Genomic DNA, 22,118 nt, shown 5'->3' with positions numbered 1-22,118 from the left:
TTCCTGGCTCAACATCGGACATCCCGCACAACACGCAACAGATGGCGACCCTGACGTGGGTTTTGTCCAGTTGAGCAGGTTTTGGCCGCTTTCAGGTGAGGCTTGCTGCCTTGGGTCGGAGGTCTGCCCCCCCCACCCCAGTTTGTTTTTTCCTTCACAAACTGGGACCTCCACCCGTGGTGGTATTGCCTTGTCTGACGCCTAGCGTATTTTGCCGTGAGTTGAACGGGTTTGTGTACATGAACTTGTTCTCCTGGTAAAATAAGACTGACGTCTGTGGAGGGGACTTGGTTATTTGTTGGGTTACATATGCGCTGTTGTTGTGTGTGTCCCGTTGTTCGTCATGTTTTGATGTAAAATTATGCCGGTTTCAATGTGGTTCCGAGACCTGCATCTTGTGGTTTGTTATTTGTGAAATTTTGGCCGCTGACTGTACCCGGCATTTGTGTTTGGCGGTTTCGCTGAGGTTCCGAGAACTGTGTCTTGTGGTTTGTTGTTAGTAAAATTTTGGCCAAGGAGTTACCCGGCATTTGCGTTTGGTGGTTTCGATGAGGTTCTGAGACCTGCGTCTTGTGGTTTGTTATTTGTAAAATTTTGGCCGACTGAGTTACCCGGCATTTGCGTTTGGCGGTCGTCGATGTGGTTCCGAGACCTGCGTCTTGTGGTTTGTCATTTGTAAAATTTTGGCCATAGCATTTTTTGAATGTGTATGTGTGATCAGTAAGCCGCTGCATTTTTTCCCGGCATTTTTTGAATGTGTATGGCAGGGGTCACCAACCTTTCTTAAACGGAGAGCTACTTCCTGGGTACTGATTAAGGCAAAGGGCTACCAGTTTGACACACACTTCTGAAATAGCCAATTTGCTCAATTTAGCTTTCACTTTGTGTTATTATTGTTATTTTCAGTTCTCATGTATGTGTGATTTTAACAAGAATAGCAAAAATACAGCCAAACCTCGGTTTTCGACCACAATCCGTTCCAGAAGGCGGTTCGAGAAGCAAATCGGTCGAATTCCGAATCCATTTTTCCCATTACAAATAATAGAAAAAATTTTAGTCCGTTCCAAGACTAAACCCCCCCCCCCTTTTTTTTTTTATACATTTTTTTCATTTGCGCATTTTTCTCCGATTGCGCAACTGCAGCGCACCGCCGAACGCGCAACCGTAGCACGTCGCCGACCCGCAACTGCACAGCGCTGGTTGTATTATTGTGACAGAGCCGTCGCTGAAATTTAGAAAATATCCTGATGTACTTTCTAAAATTTAAGTGGACTTCAGTGCTCGGGGAGCTTTATTTGGTCCGATCGCGCAACTGCAGCGCGCCGGGCGCTCAGTGTCGCATTGCTTTAAGAGCGTCTTTGTGTTATAGGATGGCTTAATGCTCCCACTTGCTTTCGTTGGAGGCATGATTAGGGATTAATACAATCCTCAAAGTAACAAAAATAGAATAACTAAAGATTCAGTCGGCATCCGGGCCGCGCGGTCGGGTTTTCTCGGGTCCTCCCGGCTCATCTCGTGAGGTTCGACCTCCGAATTTTGTTCAACAACCGAAGCAAAAAAATCTCGAATTTTTTGTTCAAATTCCGATTTGTTCGAGAACCGGGACGTTCGGAAACCGAGGTTTGACTGTAAAATAGATAGATGCAGCTCACTGACAAGTGCCGCTATTTGAGCTAATTTTAGAACAGTCCTGCGGGCGACTCATGCGGTCCTCACGGGCTACCTGGTGCCCGCGGGCACCGTGTTGGTGACCCCTGGTGTATGTGATCAGTTAGCCGCTGCGTTTTTTCCCGGCATTTTTTGAATGTGGATGTATGCTCATTTAGCCGCTGCATTTTCTCCCGGCATTTTCTGAATGTGTGACCGTTTAGCCGCTGTGTTTTCTCCCGGCATTTTTTGAATGTGATCATTTGGCCGTTGTGAACCTCCCGGCAGACATAACTGATTTGGGCTTTTGTTGTTTATTTTTTTATATTTTTTCCCTCTCTTGTTGCCTGGTGATCACAATTGAAGATAAAATTCCTCTCGCCTGTAAGTATAGTACAAATTGAGATGAAAAGGATTTGATGATTACTCAAGGGCACCATTGACGTCAAATGGTTCAATGGAGAAGGCCCGTTTCCTGTGGCTGGACAAGACAGGACCATCTAGTCCAGCCGGGATGGGTATGATAATGTGTCCGGGACACCTTGCTGGTCCCTTTCGCTCCCCAACGATGCTATTGACACATTACGTGAATGTGTCAAAAGGGTGGGGTGGGGGGGAGTAGAATAATTTAGTCTACTGTAATATTCAATGTTTTGTCAAATGTAATTGTTTTTGGAGTCTTAACAGGACATATAACAATTCAACACACAGTAATGAGAGGAGCAGAAGAAACATCTCAAATGACTTATGCAAAGGTTGCAGAAAAGGTGCTGTTTTTCCAGACGTGTTGCTGCTCTTTCGGTGGCAGATCCAGATGGGGATTTGCTCAGCAAACTACTGCGGATACGGAAGCAAAGACCGTGGTCCAGATCACCCCAATGTTCTGGCTGAAGGTCCCAAGAAGGAGGGGGACGGAGCCTGCGTGGACTGGACCCCTATAAAGTGGCGGAGCGCATCTCACATACCGACCGGCTGGCCGGCAAAGGAGACACGTCTGTCCCAGTGCGCCCCATGTGAAGGGTTCCTGCAAGGAACCAGATCCGCCATCGACAGCATCCCCACCCCCAGTTCAAACAGAGGCAGAATAATCCTCTTCCCCCTTGGTGGCCAGGTAGTCTACCCTGAGCCACTGAAGAAAACGACCGCGCGGCAGACATTTCCAAGTTCACCCCGGACCGAGCAGAGCTGCAAAGGGGGTGAGAATTGTGCTCGCACTCCACCAGTGGGTATGCCAAGCCCCCAATGGCTGAACAATCACGAGCAATTTTTGCCTTGAACTGTTGTTATTGATAACATTCTGGTCACCTAAGGCAGAGGGACCGTGTGAGACTTTTCCTGCATTATAACATCTTGCCGCAGGTTTTTCACTCACGCACTAAAATTGAACTGGAGTATTGGGGCATAACCTCGTCTTCACTGGGAATTATTGCTGTCATTGTTGTTTTTATCATGCATCACCCTTCACGATCCCCAACCCGTCCCCTATCATTTACTCTTTTAGTGCTAGTTTTTTGTGCTCTTGCTCTCTTCGCTGTCACTCCTGTAGCGTGTTCTGTTAAATTAGACAATCTCATGTACGTTTAGATGATCATATCTGTACAATTCTCTTTATTAGTTTATATAGACATAACTGCTTGTCATGTAACATGGGGAGAAGAGATGGTGCAAATGGTGAATATGGATTGTTCACAGGAATAAATTGGCAGAGCTGAAATTCCAAATTTGTCCAAAAGATGGCGCCAGACCGAAACATGGGACCAAAAAGGGGCCAAAATAAGCTAAACTAGTAAAAATAGAAATAAAACAGGAACACGGTGTCGGATTGTGAGTCAAGCATGGAAGCACAAATGTGATTTTTACTTTTTGATTTCTTTGCTTGGCTAAAATGTATTCTGTAACAGCTTACGCAATATTATTAGTCAATTCGATCAAGGGGCCCGACACTGTGAGAGTAGTGGCGTGACATAAATTGTTTGGAGAAGCACAAATGTGATTTTACTTTTTGATTTCTTTGCTTGGCTAAAATGTATTCTGTAACCGCTTACAAAATATTATTAGTCAATTCGATCAAGGGGCCCTCCACTGTGAGAATAGTGGCGTGATATAAATTGTTTAAAGAAATAGATTAAAGGTTTGGATTTTTATTTCAGAGTTAATTGAAGTGTAACTTTAAAGAGTCATCCTCATGAAACAGGAAGTGAAGAAAAGAGGAAGTGAAAGGTTTTACCAGGGGCTAGCTGTACATTTGGTGGAAAGTAATGCGTGGGCGGAAACAGCTGCTGAAGGCAACAGGTGTCCGAGCGTGGGAAACTGGGCAATCTTACCCTATAGGGGCGTGGGAAACTGACCAATCTTACCCTATAGGAGCGTGGGAAACTGACCAATCTTATCCTATAGGGGCGTGGGAAACTGGGCAATCTTACCCTATAGGGAGGGTATAGGTACCAGAAGAAAGAAAGGGGGGGGGGGGGACAGAGAAGTCTATAAAAAGTCCTGCAGGGGCAGCTACGGGGCTTTTGAAGAAGCCCGAAGGAGTTTCAAGCTTTTATCCAAAGTCCCGGGATCTTTGTGTGGGACGCAGGATCGTTTGCTTGGATTAACTTGGATTTACTCAAAAGAATTGGACTGGACAACTTTGCATGAGGAACTAGGTGAGGGGAACGACTTTTCTGTATTTACGCGAGGGGGGGAATAGCCATCGGGTCGTCAGCCCCCTCGAGGCCAACCTGTTTCTCTAATTTGGATTTTAGAAGTAAAATCGAACTGATCACTCGACTTTGCTTCCACCAAAAATAGCACCCAACTGGTATCTACATTTTCCCTCTTTCATGAACTGTGTTTTGCAATCGAATTGTTCTGGGATTGAATGATTTTATTAGCACGGGTATCAGTGAGTGAAATTGTTTGGTTTCTGGAGTAATTGAGATTTGTAATTTGTAATGTGCAGGGTCGTGGGAGAGGCAGAGGTAAAAAATGAAACAACGGGAATCAATATGATGCATATCGCAACATCTAAAACAACCCTTATCAAACCTACCGGTGTTATGTGTGTAGGGAGTATGGACACATGGCTCGGAACTGTCCTACATTCATATCACAGGCTAACCCACTGCTGTCAAATCAACAGACATACCTGGCATTGCCCGCGCCACAAACATTACCAGCATTGACGTATGAGGAACCCCAGAATAATGCAGGTCATAGATACTATCAGCCACCTAACCCACAATTTCTGCTTTCAGCGCAGAACTGTCAACCACAATTGAATCAAGTTGATCATTCCAAATAGGGATGCCGGGACTCCACTGAGGAGGGTGAACCATTTCCAGCTCAAGAAATCATGCTCAAAGTAGGCGGAAGACAGCATACTTTTATGTTGGACACTGGGGCAAGGTACAGCACTATAACATCCTCTCTCCCTCTACAGATATTGTATGTGTCGTGGGGTTTTCCGGTAAAACTGAAAATTGCTATCTGTCTGTACCACAATTTTGTGTCTACAATTCAAAATCATCCAAAAAAATATTTCGACACCAATTCCTTTTAAATGACAGATGTCCAACCAACTTGATGGCCAGGGATTTGATTGCAGCGCTACAAGACATAATTAGTTGCACACCAAAATATACAGATGTACGATTCCCCGATGGGGAAATTCTGCGGACATTTGAGCATGGCCACCAATTGCAGATGGCTCAAGAAGTGAATCGAGATGGAGAGTCTGCTGTAATCTATTGGGCTGCTCTCGATCGCCCCTCAAAGATGATAATGGAGAAAACCATTAAACCCTGGATGAATTGGATTGAGTCACTTAGAGGGTATGCAGTACCAGCAGACGATACGCATCACTGAATTATTTTCTTTTGCTGGAGCAACACAATGAGGAAGAGTCCTAGCGAGAGTTCTTTGAAGATATTTGCCATGTGCTGGCACCCTCTGATGCGACATTGGAGGTATTTTGTTGTCATTGGGAAAGCAGGTGTGGCTGCTCACCCAAGGTGGAATATGGAGCTGGTTGAATTGTACAAAATAAATCTTGAAATGGCACCTCACATAACACTTCTTGTGGCAGGCAAGAAACCTTGTGCCTATGATGGCGCAAGCATTGCAACAAACTGATTGGAGTTCTCCAGCTGAAGATGTTTTGGAACATTCCAAGGCGGCTGACTTGTTTAGAATCTTGGTATGTGAGAAGATAGAGGCAAAACTTGATAGAGTGATCCGCTCACGGACTCATGGGCGAGAAGGAACTGACTCCGTGATAGCGGCAGATATGATATCTTCTGTGCCCGAGGGGGTGTATGCGAAGGGGCCTTTTGATGTAGGTTATTGTGACGCGGAGCCAGTTGTGGTTGAACTGGACACAGAAGCACCAATTTATCGCGCTCAATACCCGATCAGCAGTCTCATGACTAAAAAAAAAAATAATTGACAATCCAGGGGATGCTCGCAGCAGGTGTTTTGGTTCCCTGGTTATCACCTTACAATACTCCCATAAATCCAGTTGAAAAAACAGGTAAACCACATGCTAGATTGGTTCATGATCTGAGACTTATAAATGCACATGTCAAACATGTAACATTTGTGACCCCGAATCCATACACAATGTTGGCCGATTTGTCATCAGAGCATAAGTGGTTCACTGTTATGGATTTTTCGAATGCAATTTTCTGCATACGACTTGTGGAAAAGCCAAGGCCATACTTCGCTTTTACATTCAAACGACAACAGTACACTTACACAAGACTGCCGCAGGGCTTCTCTGATTCGCCTGCGCTGTTTAATGATGTGCTGTTGCATGTGCTAGGGAAATTTAAACACCGATGTTTGGAAGATTGTGTGATTCTGGTGTATGTACGTAGACGACATTTGCATTGCCGGCCCCAGAGAGGCACGGACTGCTGAATTGTCCATTGCGTTGTTGATCTACCTTTATTCTAAAGGTCTGAAGGTTTCAAGGGACAAACTTCAGCTCTGTCGACCAAGAGTAAGCTTTTTGGGACGCACAATATCAGGTACAGGTGTTGGCATGTCAACCTCACACCGTCAAGGTATCCTTAAACACCCACGTCCAGCTACGGTTCAAGGAATGATGAAGTTCATGGGTATGACGATTTTCAGCAAAAATTACATCAGTGAATATGCTGCGATTGTGGCCCCGTTATGAGAGCTCATTCGCTCTACGGGGGCTATCACACTGCAGGCTAAATTGGATTGGACACCAACAGCAGATGAGGCGTTCATAGAAATCAGGAAAAGACTTCAATTGGTCACCGAACTGCACAAACCTGACCCAACCTCAACCTTCTATCTTGAGGTAGAGGTCGACTGCCATTTTGTTAATTCAATATTATGGCAAAAGGGGCCTCTGGGCCGAAAGGTCCTGAGATACTACAGTTGCTCCTTGGATGACCCGGAGAAGGGACATCTGCATTGCATTCAAATGATGTGTGCTATTGTGCGCGCCCTGAAAGTGACTAGGGGCGCTCCGGTTCTATTTCTTGCAGTTGTGTCTTTTATAAACAATTCATTTTGAGTGCTAAACGAAAATTGACAGTTTTGGCTGTCTTGGACAACCCAAGGATCTCATTTCAGGCCTGTGAGAAACAAATGACCTCTTATTTGGCGGATGGCACCCCACACAGAGGTTTCCCAATTTGACGGACAAGCCTATAGAGGGTTCAACAATTTTGTTTTTTGACGGACACAGCCACAGGGATAGGGAGGGTTCTCTTGTTGCGTCATACGCTGTGGTTGAACAAGTGGATGAGTTTGACTTGGAGCTTTTTGTGACTGTTGAGGCTGCATTGATGCCTGCCTCTTCATCTGCACAAGCAGCAGAGGAGATGTGCAGGGCGCTTGAGTTGTCTCAAGGGGACATTGTTTCCATTTATAGTGACTCGGCATATGCAGTTGCTCACTATGACCTCAAATTTTGGATGAAAACTGGGTACTTAAAAACTAAGGGGATCCCAATTAAACACCAAACGTTGATGAGATGGTTGGAAGAAGCTATTAAAATGCCGAAACGTGTGGTCATTGTGAAATGTTCGGGACATCAAAAAACTGGAACTATTGTTGTAAATGGCAACACTGCTGATCTAGCGGCCAAATGTGTGGCGAACTATCGTGTGAAAGGAAGCGCTCAGTTTAGCCAGGACGGCTGCGATGAGGCAGATTGTAAAAGAGAAATGTTTTCTCCTTGTCAATTATTTTGTCTTTACAGAAGGAGGCTGGCCCTTCTGAGATTCAGCGCTGGTTGACTGCGGGAGCTGTTGTTGACTCGCAAGGACTGTACAAAGCCCCTAGTGGTAAGCCTGCAGTTCCGTCGCAGCTGCTATTGGAGTTCTGTACTGAGGTGCATAAGGTGGGGCACAGCTCTGGCTCGGTTCTGGCGGAAAAGATTTCTCGCACTTATTGGCACCCGAATTTAAAAGACATTTGCAAGTACCATGTGGAGACATGTCCAGCTCAGTGGGCCAGTGGTCGACTGTCCGCTCTGAGACTGGAAGGTTGTGGGTTCAATCCCGGTCGGGTCATACCAAAGACTATAAAAATGGGACCCTTGCCTCCTTGCTTTGCACTCAGCATTAAGGGTTGGAATTGGGGGGTTACATCACCAAATGATTCCCGAGCGCGGCACCGCTGCTGCTCACTGCTCCCCTCTCCCCAGGGGATGGATCAAAATCACACGAGGATGGGTTAAATGCAGAGGACAAATTTCACCACACCCAGATGTGTGTGTGACGATCATTGGGACTTTGACTTGCTCCACTTTTAACCCTAAAACTAAAATGAAATTGGCGATGGACGCCTTTCCTGTCCCACCATGCTCATGGGCAGAGATGGTGGTTGATTTCGTGGATATGGGAGGTGACTCTCGGGTCCATAGATACAGGTATATTCTAGTCGCAGTGGACGTTTTCTCGCACTGGGTCGAGGCGACGCCATGTAAGACGACAAGGTCGGCTGAGGTGATCAATTGGTTAATACACAGCCACATTCCCCGTTTTGGCAATTCGATCTGATAACGGCACTCATTTTACAGCGGAAGACTTGCATGAGATAGAGGAGATGTTTGGGATTTCAAGAAGTCTGGGCTCAGCAATATACCCACAGTCGCAAGGGCCAGTAGAAAGAGCGAATCGGACACTAAAAGGACAGTTGGCAAAGATAATTAGCTCTACAAATTTGAAATGGCCTGACGCACTCCCCATTGCATTGTTTTCAATGCGCTCCACCACACACTCTGCAACAGGCCTGTCTCCTCATCAGTTGTTGACTGGGAGAGAGATGCCTGCGCCAGCTGCTCCGTCCTTGGCAGATGCACCAGGGGTGTGTTGTGAAATCACAGATAAAGTCTGACGCGAACATTTGAAAGAATTGCATGCTGCTGTCCAGTTTCTTTCTTTTCAGAATACTGACCTCCTTCACTCTGATAATTCCAGTCCCGATCCCCCAGAGGTGCCTCCGGGTTCATGGGTGTACAGGAAGGTTTTGCACCGAGAATGGAGTGAGCCACACTGGGCGGGTCCATTCAAGGTGGCTGAGTCTACAACTCACTCTTTGCGTGTCTGGCTAGACACGGCAGAAACAAGGAAGAGTAGGTATTGGCACAAGTCGCATTGTCGGTGACAACACAACCTTTAGAACGCACACTTCGAGAGACTCAAGATTCAAGATTCAAGAGTTTTTTATTCGCCATGTTTGAGCGTGCCAAACAAGGAATTTGACTTCGGTAAATCACAGCCTCTGTTCAACATTTAGGTGACTAACAACAACATTCAGGACATGTGAAGAACGAAAGATATTCTCAAACACTCCCTGATCTTAAACTCCCAAGAGGGCAAGGAAAAACTCAAAACTCCAGCTAGGGGAAATGAGAAACCTTGATTAGAGACCACAGATGGGAGGGTCCCTCTTCTAGGATGACCAGGCTGCAATGGGTGCAGAGAGGACACATAGTACAAACAGTGTAGACAAAAAAGGTGTGGCAAGCGGGATGTTATTGCACAGTAATGACTCTGAGACTCTAAGAGTGGTGTGAGTTCATCAGAGCGACAGCCTGGGGGAAGAAGCTGTCTCTGTGTCTGCTGGTTTTAGTGTACAGAGCTCTATAACGGCGTCCGGAGGGGAGTAGTTCAAACAGGCTGCAACCTGGGTGCGAAGGGTCTGTTGAGATGTTACTTGCACGTTTCCTGGACTCGAGCCAACTTGGCTTTAAAGGGCATGTAAAGACACTATGGGGTCCGAAAATGTATTTGATAAAGATGGACTTATCTTTGCATAGCCCGAAATGGAAACGTGGGTCCCCCTTCCCATGGGCTCACCACCTGTGGGAGGGGCCGAAGGGGTCGGGTGCAATGTGAGCTGGGCGGCAGCCAAAGGTGGGGACCTTGGCGGTCTGATCCCCGGCTGCAGAAGCTGGCTCTTGGGACATGGAATGTCACCTCTCTGGCTGGAAAGGAGCCCGAGCTGGTGTGCGAGGCAGAAAGATTCCGACTAGATATAGTCGGACTAGCCTCCACACACAGTTTGGGTTCCGGTACAAGCCCTCTCGAGAGGGGCTGGACTCTCTTCCACTCTGGAGTTGCCCACGGTGAGAGGCGTCGAGCAGGTGTGGGTATACTTATTGCCCCCCGGCTGGGCGCCTGCACATTGGGGTTCACCCCGGTGAACGAGAGGGTAGCCTCCCTCCGCCTTCGGGTGGGGGGACGGGTCCTGACTGTTGTTTGTGTCTATGCACCAAACAGCAGCTCAGAGTACCCACCCTTCTTGGAGTCCCTGGAGGAAGTGCTGGAGAGCGCTCCTTCTGGGGACTCTATCGTTCTACTGGGTGACTTCAATGCTCACGTGGGCAATGACAGTGAGACCTGGAAGGGCGTGATTGGGAGGAATGGCCCCCCTGATCTGAACCCGAGCGGTGTTCTATTGTTGGACTTCTGTGCTCGACACGGATGTTCAATAATGAACACCATGTTCAAACATAAGGGTGTCCATGTGTGCACTTGGCACCAGGACACCCTAGGCCGCAGTTCGATGATCGACTTTGTAGTCGTGTCATCGGATTTGCGGCCGCATGTTTTGGACACTCGGGTGAAGAGAGGGGCGGAGCTGTCAACTGATCACCACCTGGTGGTGGGTTGGCTCCGATGGTGGGGGAAGATGCCGGTCCGACCTGGCAGACCCAAACGCTCTGTGAGGGTCTGCTGGGAACGTCTGGCAGAATCTCCTGTCAGGAAGAGCTTCAACTCCCACCTCCGGCAGAGCTTTTCCCACGTCCCGGGGGAGGCGGGGGACATTGAGTCTGAGTGGACCATGTTCCGCGCCTCCACTGTTGAGGCGGCCGACCGGAGCTGTGGCCGTAAGGTCGTTGGTGCCTGTCGTGGCGGCAACCCCCGAACCCGCTGGTGGACACCGGCGGTAAGGGATGCCGTCAAGCTGAAGAAGGAGTCCTATCGGGCCGTTTTGGCCTGCGGGACTCCGGAGGCAGCTGAAGGGAACCGGATGGCCAAGCGGAACGCGGCTTCGGCGGTTGCTGAGGCAAAAACCCGGGCGTGGGAGGAGTTCGGTGAGGCCATGGAGAATGACTTTCGGACGGCTTCGAGGAAATTCTGGTCCACCATCCGGCGTCTCAGGAGGGGGAAGCAGTGCAACATCAACACTGTTTACAGTGGGGATGGCGTGCTGCTGACCTCGACTCGGGACGTCGTGAGTCGGTGGGGAGAATACTTCGAAGACCTCCTCAATTCCACCTACACGCCTTCCATTGAGGAAGCAGGGCCTGGAGACTCTGAGGCGGATTCTCCAATCTCTGGGGTCGAAGTCATTGAGGTAGTTAAAAAACTCCTCGGTGGCAAGGCCCCGGGGGTGGATGAGATCCGCCCAGAGTTCTTAAAGGCTCTGGATGTTGTGGGGCTGTCATGGCTGACACGCCTCTACAACGTTGCGTGGACATCGGGGACAGTGCCTCTGGATTGGCAGACTGGGGTGGTGGTTCCCCTCTTTAAGAAGGGGGACCGGAGGGTGTGTTCCAATTACAGGGGAATCACACTCCTCAGCCTCCCTGGTAAGGTCTATTCAGGGGTGCTGGAGAGGAGGGTCCGTCGGGAGGTCGAACCTTGGATTCAGGAGGAGCAGTGTGGCTTTCGTCCTGGCCGTGGAACAGTGGACCAGCTCTACACCCTCGGCAGGATCCTCGAGGGTGCATGGGAGTTCGCCCAACCAGTCCACATGTGTTTTGTGGACTTGGAGAAGGCGTTCGACCGTGTCCCTCGGGAGGTTCTGTGGAGGGTGCTTCGGGAGTACGGGGTGCCGAGCCAACTGATAAGGGCGGTTCGGTCCCTGTATCACCGATGCCAGAGTCTGGTCCCCATTTCCGGCAGTAAGTCGGATTCGTTCCCAGTGAGGGTTGGACTCCGCCAAGGCTGCCCTTTGTCACCGATTCTGTTCATAATTTTTATGGACAGAATTTCTAGGCGCAGCCGAGGCGTTGAGGGGGTCCGGTTTGGGGACCTCAGCATCGCGTCTCTGCTTTTTGCAGATGACGTGGTGCTGTTGGCTTCTTCAGGCCGTGATCTCCAGCTCTCGCTGGAACGGTTCGCAGCCGAGTGTGAAGCGGTCGGGATGAGGGTCAGCACCTCCAAATCCGAGTCCATGGTCCTCGATCGGAAAAGGGTGGAATGCCCTCTCCGGATCGGGGATGAGATCCTGCCCCAAGTGGAGGAGTTCAAGTATCTTGGAGTCTTGTTCACGAGTGAGGGGAGGATGGAGCGTGAGATCGACAGGCGGATCGGTGCAGCGTCGGCAGTAATGCGGACCCTGTACCGGTCCGTTGTGGTGAAGAGAGAGCTGAGCCAAAAGGCAAAGCTCTCAATTTACCGGTCGATTTACGCTCCTACCCTCACCTATGGTCACGAGCTATGGGTCGTGACCGAAAGAACGAGATCTCGGATACAAGCGGCCGAAATGAGTTTTCTCCGCAGGATGTCCGGGCTCTCCCTTAGAGATAGGGTGAGAAGCTCGGTCATCCGGGAGAGACTCGGAGTAGAGTCGCTACTCCTCCACGTTGAGAGGAGCCAGATGAGGTGGCTCGGGCATCTTATCAGGATGCCTCCTGGACGCCTCCCTGGGGAGGTGTTCCGGGCATGTCCCACCGGTAGGAGACCCCGGGGACGACCCAGGACGCGCTGGAGAGACTATGTCTCTCAGCTGGCCTGGGAACGCCTTGGGATCCCCCGGGATGAGCTGGATGAAGTGGCTGGGGAGAGGGAAGTCTGGGAGTCCCTCCTAAAGCTGCTGCCCCCGCGACCCGACCCCGGATAAGCGGAAGAAGATGGATGGATGGATGGATGGATGGATGGATGGATGGACTTGTATTTTTGGAAACTGTTGTGAATTTTTGAATAAAATTGCGAATTGAGGAGTAATCGATGAAAAATCAACGGTTTGTATGTGATCGTTGAAGTTCATCCCGAAAATTGCCGAAGTGACTGTGACGTAGATTATAGGAGGCCGAGCGTTGCCGAGTTACTTAGCCCATGTAAGCATGATGGCGGATACAGAAGTGGAAGCGATGTCGTCTGACGAATCTCCCTCAGACGATTCTTCACCTTCTGACGAAAATGAAGAAGAGTATGATTTCTTTCTTGGGGTACATGGCTATCAATTTGAACCAGTGAGAAGTACCCCAGCGACTGAAGCATCGCAAAACAAAGGTGCGGAAGGTACAGCCGAAGAAAATCAATGAGTATATACTGATATTGTTTTGGGTTTCCAATTTAATAAATTCTAAGAAAGTTGCAATGAAAATTTATTTTAATAATATTTTCGGCAACATATTTTTTTTATAGGGTAGAAAACAGCAGGAAAATTAATTTTTAGGACTGGGAAAACCCATGAAGGATTATTACTTTGGTGTGCTAATTCTTATTCTCCCTTTGCACACAGAATGTTACTACCGAAGTTACACCTATAGTTATAAGCCTAAACTTTTTTATTTTTCAAATAACATAAAGGTAACGTTTTCATACCCCAAGAATCTCCCTTTTGGCAATTACATGGCTCTGTCTTGGCACTTTCGAGGGGGGTGGGTGAACTTGGGGGGGGGCTCCATTGTCTCTATTATGCTTATATGTTAAGTATTGGAGGGGGGAGTCCTATCATCTACGTCACGGTACCATGTGATCCAGAATGGCGTGGTTCATGACAGAGGCAGGAAAGATCGAGAAATACACACAAATTGACTGCGTTTGGCTCACGAATTTTATTTCAAATTCTATAATATTATTTGGATACAGGTGAATATAATCGAACATTTTGAGTGGTTTTTAAAACTTCTTAAAGGTGCCTTTACATACGCTTTAATTGGGGATGATAAAGAAACGGGGGGGGGGGGGGGCGGGCAAGAAGATGGGGAATTGTAAACCTGTAGTTGTAAATATATTGTTTACGTGTATTTTTTATGGTATGTTGTCTTCAGTGCGTCTTCAAGTTAATGAAAAGGATGAGTGTTTGATTACTTATTAGTGGCTGGTACTGAATTACATTTATGGGGAAACTGTCAACTATCATTTTGATTTGTGTGATGTAATGGATTGTGGTGGGTCTGACATGAATTGGAGATATTATGATGTATATATATGTGGGTTTATTCACAGTCCACTTCCCCCACTGCGACTAAAGATAATGGGTATTTGGGGAATCACAATGGTTTTTGGCTCGGAGTGATACAAGACTCCTTGTCTATTATGCGTGGGCAGTTTGATGCAAATAACCCCTTGAAATCGAACCCGATGTTGTTAACCATTACTGATTTGACAAGGAACCCTTTTGACAGGTTGCCAACACTTGAGGCTCGCTTATGTGGGGATAAAACTGGCCGGTCGTTTTATCTGATTATTGGGGAAGATATAGCTGGGAGGGACCCCATGAAATTAATGAAAATTGCATAGCAAGGGGGTAAATTGCGAAGTGTGGTAAGAGATGCCCAGATGAACAACACAGATGTAATTTCGCCAGGTTACAGAGGTACACCGGAAACGGGCTTTTTACAAAAAATGTATGGTTGGAAATGATGAGGTCCGCTGTACACGACGCTCGTGAATCTAATTGTGTGTTCAACAAGCAGGCCCACACTTGTGTTAGTTCCATCAGCTATGGAAGATAAAAATGTGTTGGTAAATCGGTCTAATGCTAGGGTATGTATGGTAAACGTCATGAGTCACATTACACCTGAAGATGAATCTATTGGGTGGGATATGGTGTACCCCATGTCCCCGATGAACGACACTCCGCCAGTCTTCGCTCCAAGACTCCAGCAATTAGTGACCTGTGTGATAAGGAATCGGGGAGCTAAACTTCGGCCGATGGGTGACCTCCCCCGTCAAGTTTGTGAACACACAATCAATATGACAGGTAATGAGGACGCCACCAAACTGTTGGTGGCAAGGAATAACATCTGGTGGTATTGCGGGGGAGGGACACAATATGGGTATCTGTCTTCTGATTGGAGTGGAACATGTGGTCTGGTTCCATTGCTATCACCAATAAAGATTTATGAAGTGGGAGTCGGGGAGATAAGGCAATTGTTGTAAATATTTGCATCGGGTTCAAACCAATTGATGAAGAGAGTTACGAGAGCGCTTAGTGACCCGTACTATGGTAGTCCTGCTTATATTGATGCTATTGGGGTACCAAGGGGTGTCCCTAATGAATACAAACTGGCAGAGCAAATTGCAGCAGGGTGGGAGTCTATATTCCCTAATAAAAATGTCGATCGAATAAATTATATTCACTACAATGTACAACGTTTGACAAATTTTACAAGGGCTGGGTTTGGTGCCATAAATACGCAATTAACAGCCACTTCGCTAATGGCATATCAGAATAGGGTAGCGTTAGATTCTATTTTGGCTGAGCGTGGGGGCGTTTGCTCGATATTTGGAGAAAATTGTACTACCTATATCCCCAACAATACGGCTCCTGATGGAAGCTTCACTTCAGCGTTGAAGGGATTGAGGGAACTATCTAATGAATTAAAATCATACTCTGGTGTGTCTAACTCGTTTACTGACATGTTAGAAAAATGGTTCGGAAGTGGAAAGAAGTAGTCAGTAATGTAATTATTTCTGGTGGGATGATATTGGGAGTGTTTGTCTTTTGTGGTTGTTGCTGTGTTCCTTGTATTAGGCTCTTGATCATTAGGACCGTCGAGCGTCTAGTGGGTGATCATGGAAGGCCCCCGACATTCCAGGCCGCCGAGTGGGGCAGGCGCGAGATTTTGCCGGTCCCTCCGGTTCCCGGATTGGAGAATGTGGTCGAGGAGGATGATGTTGTGTGATTAGTCAGATGTAGAGGCCACGATAACTGATGATGAGTATATGTATAGTTGTTTTGCTTGCTCATGGTGCTCCACAGATGTCATCGCTCGCACCGGGTACGCCAATAAATGACACATACTCACTACATTATATGCACATTTTTGTTGTACTAATTAGACGTTTGCATTCTGTAATGCACCACACTAGTGGCCCCTGAAGTTAGTGGCAACTCAATAAAAGGTCCGAGGGGATGCACCTGATGGTAAGAGCCTTGCCGTGTAGGGGGCCACGCGCACATATATGTAGGATTCTTGCACGCACAAACAGGGGGTGGGATGGTCTGGCAGTTAGGCCAGTTCAACAGGGGGAGATGCATATTTTTTCAGCAAAAGCTCAAGTTTAGTTGAGTGACCAGTGAGGTCACTCAAACAGGTGGATTGTTAGAATAGGCCTCTTTGGCACATGTGATTAGCTAGGTAACTTGAGCTATGTTGTTATATCGCTGTAACCCTTCTCTTGCTTCATTAGCTTTCTCTTCTGACACTCTTTGCACATACGTAGAGGTCGCTCTCAGTTAAGACTAAAAGGTCACACATTATCACTTCGCTCGGCAGAGTCACTTCCTTGCAGGAGGGCGGCCTAGAGTAGTATAGTAGCAGGAACCCTAGTGGTGGGAGTTAGACCTTCTTCCGCATCTCACAGAGAAGGCTCCACAGCTGTGTCTCGATAATTCTGGCATACATTAAATAGTTAAACTGTGAAGGCTGCCTCTTGGTAATTACTGTTAGCATATCGAGCATTAAAGATACTAAAGAACTGGGAACAAACCTGACAAGGGGCCATCAATTTCAATGAAAATTCTTTGCAGTCAACTATTGCATGAAGTCTGGAGTTCGAGGGCAAAGTTGTCTCCTAAAAATGTTTTGTGACTGTATGTCTAATCAGGACTGGTTGAAATCAGTCATTTAGGGGCATTTATCTTTTGACTGAACTTGGATTCTACAAATGTGAGTGACAGTATAATGCTGGCGCTGCCCATTTGAAATTGCCATAAACTTCATCAGAAAAAAAAGCCCTTGAGCAAATTTATGTCCTATGTGGGTTTAATTTGTGGTACTTACCACAGATGGAATCCACAAAATAGTGAAACTTCCTCTTGAAGATATCCAATGCATGCTGGAGTACTTGCTGGAAGTGGGCCTTACCAAGTGCAATTAGATTCAGTTGCTTTTCAACAGCACTGCGAATGGTTGGTAGTACCAGCTCAGCATCTATGAAAGAAATGCACATGCATGAGGACCTTCACGGTTTCAAACTGCCGTATTTAATAAATCAAATGGATCTTACAAATGCAACATTTCAAGTCTAGCATGATCAATATTAGTCTATGTGCAAACTTTGATGGTATGTAATGATGGTTGACAATTTAACTGGACTTTTAATAGTCAAGAAAGAGTAAAAAAGATTATATAGGTCATAGTGGTTAATAAGTCTATGACAGAGACGCACAATTATGAGGATCTTCACGGTTTCAAATTACTGTATTTAACAAATGAAATTGATCTTACTAATGCAATATTTCAAGTCTATCATGATCAAAATTAGCCCATGTGAAAACTGTGATAGTATGTAATGATGGTTGACAATTTAACGCGACTTTCAATTGTCAAGAAAGAGTAAAAAAGATTATATACGTACTAGGTCATGGTGCATTATAAAATGAAATAACCTGTGATGCTAAAAGTGGTAATGGTACAGATTGAAATTATGTCAAATGTATACAAGTTTTTCTTTTTCCTACTCATTTTGACCTTTGCAACTTGTGTAATTTTTTATTTGTTTTAAATCTAATTTTGTTTGTGGTCTTCGGAAAGAAGGCTCTCCATCAAGGGCTTCCCCGAGCGTGTGTCGCCTAGCTTACTTATTCACTAACTGCAGATAGTGTTTTGTGAATTGTTTTATTATTATAAATTTTGTTTTTTGCTGTTGTGTTTGGGTAATTGAGAGGTCTATGTGTTGTTTTGGTGTGGTTGTCTTTGGATGTCATTGAAATTGGTATTTCAGCTCTGTGGAGTAACATTGATAAATGTTGCTGTACGCTTACAAATTTATTAGAATCTTCTGTCAATAAAAACATGTTTAAAAAAAAAAGAGAAGGCTTGACATAATCTGAGGCCGTATACCTATTTTGTAATACCCATGTACTAGAACAATGCCCAAGTTGGTAGGCTTCAACTTGCGTCCATTCTCTACTGTCACATAGTTCCTTTGACAGATGTTGTTTAAGTGGACAGGGATGCTGGCATCAGTACCTGCAGGTGCAAAATAGCAGTCACACATTGTTCAATTACAATGCTTGGAATTTAGTGACATTATTACAAAGTAATAGAGATGAATGGACTTGAGCTACGAAGATTAAAAGTGTATTATTTTCTAAATACAAGTTATTGTTAGGCCACCTAAAGTAGAATTTCACATTGCATTGTGGCCAACGTTAGAATCTGGGTCAGTTATTGCACACGTTAAATAGTCCTCGAGGCAAACGCTGACAGTTCAGGTAGCGTCACACCATCTCATCTGAGAAAAAAATATTTTCCGGTAACTGGAGAAGCTTGATGGGGGACTGGCTGAAACCAAAAGAGTTCAGTTCATAACAAACCAGAGGGAGACTTTATGACTTGACAAAATAGACCTATTTGTGGTATTATCACTCAAAGCTAACTGAGGAATCAACCTTCTGGTCGTCTTACCAGCATAAAAAATATCAGGAAGAGATTGTTATAATGGCGGCATTATAATGGTTAACTCGTCCGCCTCACAGTTCAGAGGGTGCGGTTTCGATTCCTCCTCCGGCCCTCCCTGTGTGGAGTTTGCATGTTCTCCCGGGCACTCTGGTTTCTCCCACTTCCCAAAAACATGCATGGTAGGCTGATGGAGCACTCCAAATTGCTTGTAGGTGTGAGTGCGAGTGTGGATGGTTGTTCGTCTCTGTGTGCCCTGCCATTGGCTGGCAACCAGTTCCCCCCTACTGCCCAAAGACTGCTGGGATAGGCTCCAGCACGCCCGTGACCTTCATGATAAGCAGTACGGAAGGGACGAAGCGTGGGGACAAAGCGGTACAGGGAGGGAGGGAGGGGAAGGGACGAAGCGTGGGGACAAAGCGGTACAGGGAGGGAGGGAGGGAGGAAGGGACGGACGGACGGACGGACGGACGGACGGACGGATGGATGGACATTGTGCTAAAGCTTCAAGTTATTGTCAACCGGTGTAAATATTAAAAGGATAAAATATAGTCTATCAAGGAGTACCATAATTCTATTCCAGGGTTAATATTATACGGTTTATTGCCACCACATTCTGTCATTAGCTACATGAACAAAAGTCAACAAAGCTGTTGTTACTTTTTTTCAGAGCCACATCACACAAATGAATGAAAACATTTGGAGCACGCAGGCAGTGCTGAGAATTACCAATGCCGTGTTTCTCCATAAGAGTGATGAGTTCGGCCTCGGTCAAGTAGTCTGGTGGACTAGTCTGTTTTTCCATCAACTTAATCTCATCTACTGTGAAAATGTCTCCACTTTCACAGATAGGCAGGGCTTCTTCAAGAGGAATACCCTGCCATGGCATCAAAGCAGTAAAACCTGTAAATAAAACAACTTTTTGTGTTAAATTCTTCAACAAAATAATCCCAAATGTCAAGTGTTTCAGGCAATGGTAAAGCTGTCATTGGTGAAAACAATTGTCTGTATTAAATCATTTACCTGATGAGATCAGGGTTTTTCCGTTACATGTGAAAGCTTCTGTTCCAATGGTGAAAACAATGGTTGTCTGTAGATACTTGCAGTCTTGACTTACTGTGGCAATGAAATGTCTTGTGATGTATTCATAAAGGCGCCAGCCGTCACTTCCTTTGGAAAGAAAAAATAGCAGAGCTGTTTATTAGTGTGAAACAGTTGAAAGCTGAACTTGGGGGCCAGAGCCCTTAGTTGCTTCGGCCTGCGCATATGAAACCCTTAACACCTGATCTGCGCAGTACAATCTACTTTTTACAAATCCAGACTCAAACCCTACTTACTGATAAAAGCTTACTCTGTTTAACCTTGTGTATTTATCTTATTTTTGCTCACTTTATCTTCTTGCTGATTTTAATTGACATTAATCCCAGGCAGTTATTGTACTGCATTACTGTTTTTGTGAGAGATCGGACAGTACAGCCAAATGCAAGTGAAGCAGTCTTTATTGTGGAGGGAGAGGGGAACGCTGAGGAGCTGAAGCGGCAATCGGGCGAGGCTGCGCTCGTCGGGGGGTGGTTAGCCGGATGGCAAGCCAGGTGAAGGAGCTGTCGGCTGGGCTTCGCACTGGCGAGGACTGGACGTGGCAGACGGGTGATCTCTAAGTCGAGCAGCTGTGGAAGGGACCGGTGTACACGCAGACATCACGAGACAAGCTGACATGAATTTTTGCGCTGCCCGCGCTAATATAGCGCTCCCAATCAGCCCGCGACAGGTGACAGCGATCGCGGTGACAAGGGGGCGTGGCTGGACGACACCGGTGCGTGACAGTTTTATATTTTGTACAGTGTCATTGAGTTACCTAGAAATGCTCCTATAAATAACAGTTGTTAAAAACACATATTCGTCCTAAAATACGATAATATTCTGTTTTGTGAGGACTTGTGTGTGCAAACTAAGACCTTCTGCACGTACAACAACAAACCTTGGTTTACACCAAACCTCAGGATGCTGCGCAAAGCCAAGGAGGAGGCCTACAGGAGTGGGGACCAGGACCTGTTAAGGCAGACCAGGAACACACTGAACCGAGAGATCAGGAAAGCCAAGAGGTTTTATGGGGAGAGCCTGGGGAGACACCTCGCTGCCAATCCTGATCCCTTAACAGTGTGGAAAGGCCTGCAGAGCATTACGGCTTCAAGAAACCACCTGTAGAGAACCCAAGGCTTGCAAACCAGCTAAACAGGTTTTACTGCAGGTTTGAATGGTCCACCCACACAACAGGACCTCCTGCAGTACAATCACCTCCACCCACAACCCCTCTGTCCACACCTCCATCATCGTTATCACCTACTCTCTCTCTTTCAGAAGCCGCGCCTGCACTCCAGATCCGCGAGGTGTGTCAGATGTTATGGAGACAAACGGTCAGGCCAAATTGCTCAGTGCAAAAAAAAAAAAAAAAAAAAAACACACCATTGCAGAAGAGCTGATACTACCTGCAGCCGTGGATATGGTCTCCGTCATGTTGCCTCATTTTGATTAAAAAAACAGCAGAAATTGTTTTATTCATTTTTGTTTTGTAGGTTAAAATGTTTTATATATTGTGCTCCTGAGTTAATGTTGATTAATTTGAATTGAATATTATTTATTGCTGTTATTTAATTTAATATTATGTATGTTAATTATTATTTTATTGTATTTTTTTCAGCATAAAATTGCAGTTGGTCAAGAATGTTTATAGTTTGAATGATTATAATTTATTTTTTAATTTCAGGCAAAGTGATGCACTTTGAATCTGATCTGTTACAGACTAAAAAACAATGTTATTAAAGTTATTCTTTATTGTAAGTTAGTTTTTCTTTTTTATTTATTTTTTGTTTTCTTTAATGTTAATAACATGGGGGGGCGCAAAATGTTTTCTTCTCCCAATCACAGAAAATGATTGAGAGGCACTGCTCTATACCAATGATTGCTCCTTGAGCGACTCTTCTGTGAAGCTCTTCAAGTATGTGCGGATGACACCACTCTTATCGGACTGATCCGGGACGGTGACGAGACTGTGTACAGACAGGAGGTGGAGCGGCTGGTCCACTGGTGCAGCCAAAACCACCTGGAGCTGAACCCGCTCAAGACCGAGGAGATGACAGTGGACTTCAGGATAGACCCTTCACCACTTCCACCTCTCACTATCCTCACTAATGCTATTCCCTCCACAGACACCTTCAAGTTCCTGGGATCCACAATCTCTCGGGACCTGAAATGGGCCAGCCACATAGACTTTGCCCAGAAAAAGGCCCAACAGAGGCTGTACTTTCTGAGACAGCTCAGGAAGTTCAACCTTCCAAAGGAGCTGCTGAAGACCTTCTATACTGCCATCATCCAGTCTATCCTCTGTATGTACATCACTGTCTGGTTTGGA

At 46.2% G+C, this 22,118-nt stretch overlaps 1 protein-coding gene across 1 annotated transcript in view; it reads right to left on the bottom strand.

The window, feature by feature from the left end:
• The window catches only part of LOC125994743 (DNA topoisomerase 3-beta-1), a 136,716-nt gene that overhangs the window by 45,489 nt on the left and 69,109 nt on the right, over positions 1-22,118 (bottom strand). The window contains exons 11-14 of the mRNA XM_049764222.1: positions 19,733-19,879; positions 19,439-19,612; positions 18,152-18,280; positions 17,090-17,239 (exon numbers count right to left, since the gene is read on the bottom strand). Coding sequence (XP_049620179.1) covers positions 17,090-17,239; positions 18,152-18,280; positions 19,439-19,612; positions 19,733-19,879 — 600 coding nt within the window. The remainder of the gene's footprint in view (positions 1-17,089; positions 17,240-18,151; positions 18,281-19,438; positions 19,613-19,732; positions 19,880-22,118) is intronic.

The sequence above is a fragment of the Syngnathus scovelli genome, chromosome 3, assembly GCF_024217435.2.
Source record: "Syngnathus scovelli strain Florida chromosome 3, RoL_Ssco_1.2, whole genome shotgun sequence".
Classification (NCBI taxonomy): Eukaryota; Metazoa; Chordata; class Actinopteri; order Syngnathiformes; family Syngnathidae; genus Syngnathus; species Syngnathus scovelli.
This window is presented reverse-complemented; position numbering and strand designations above follow the sequence as displayed.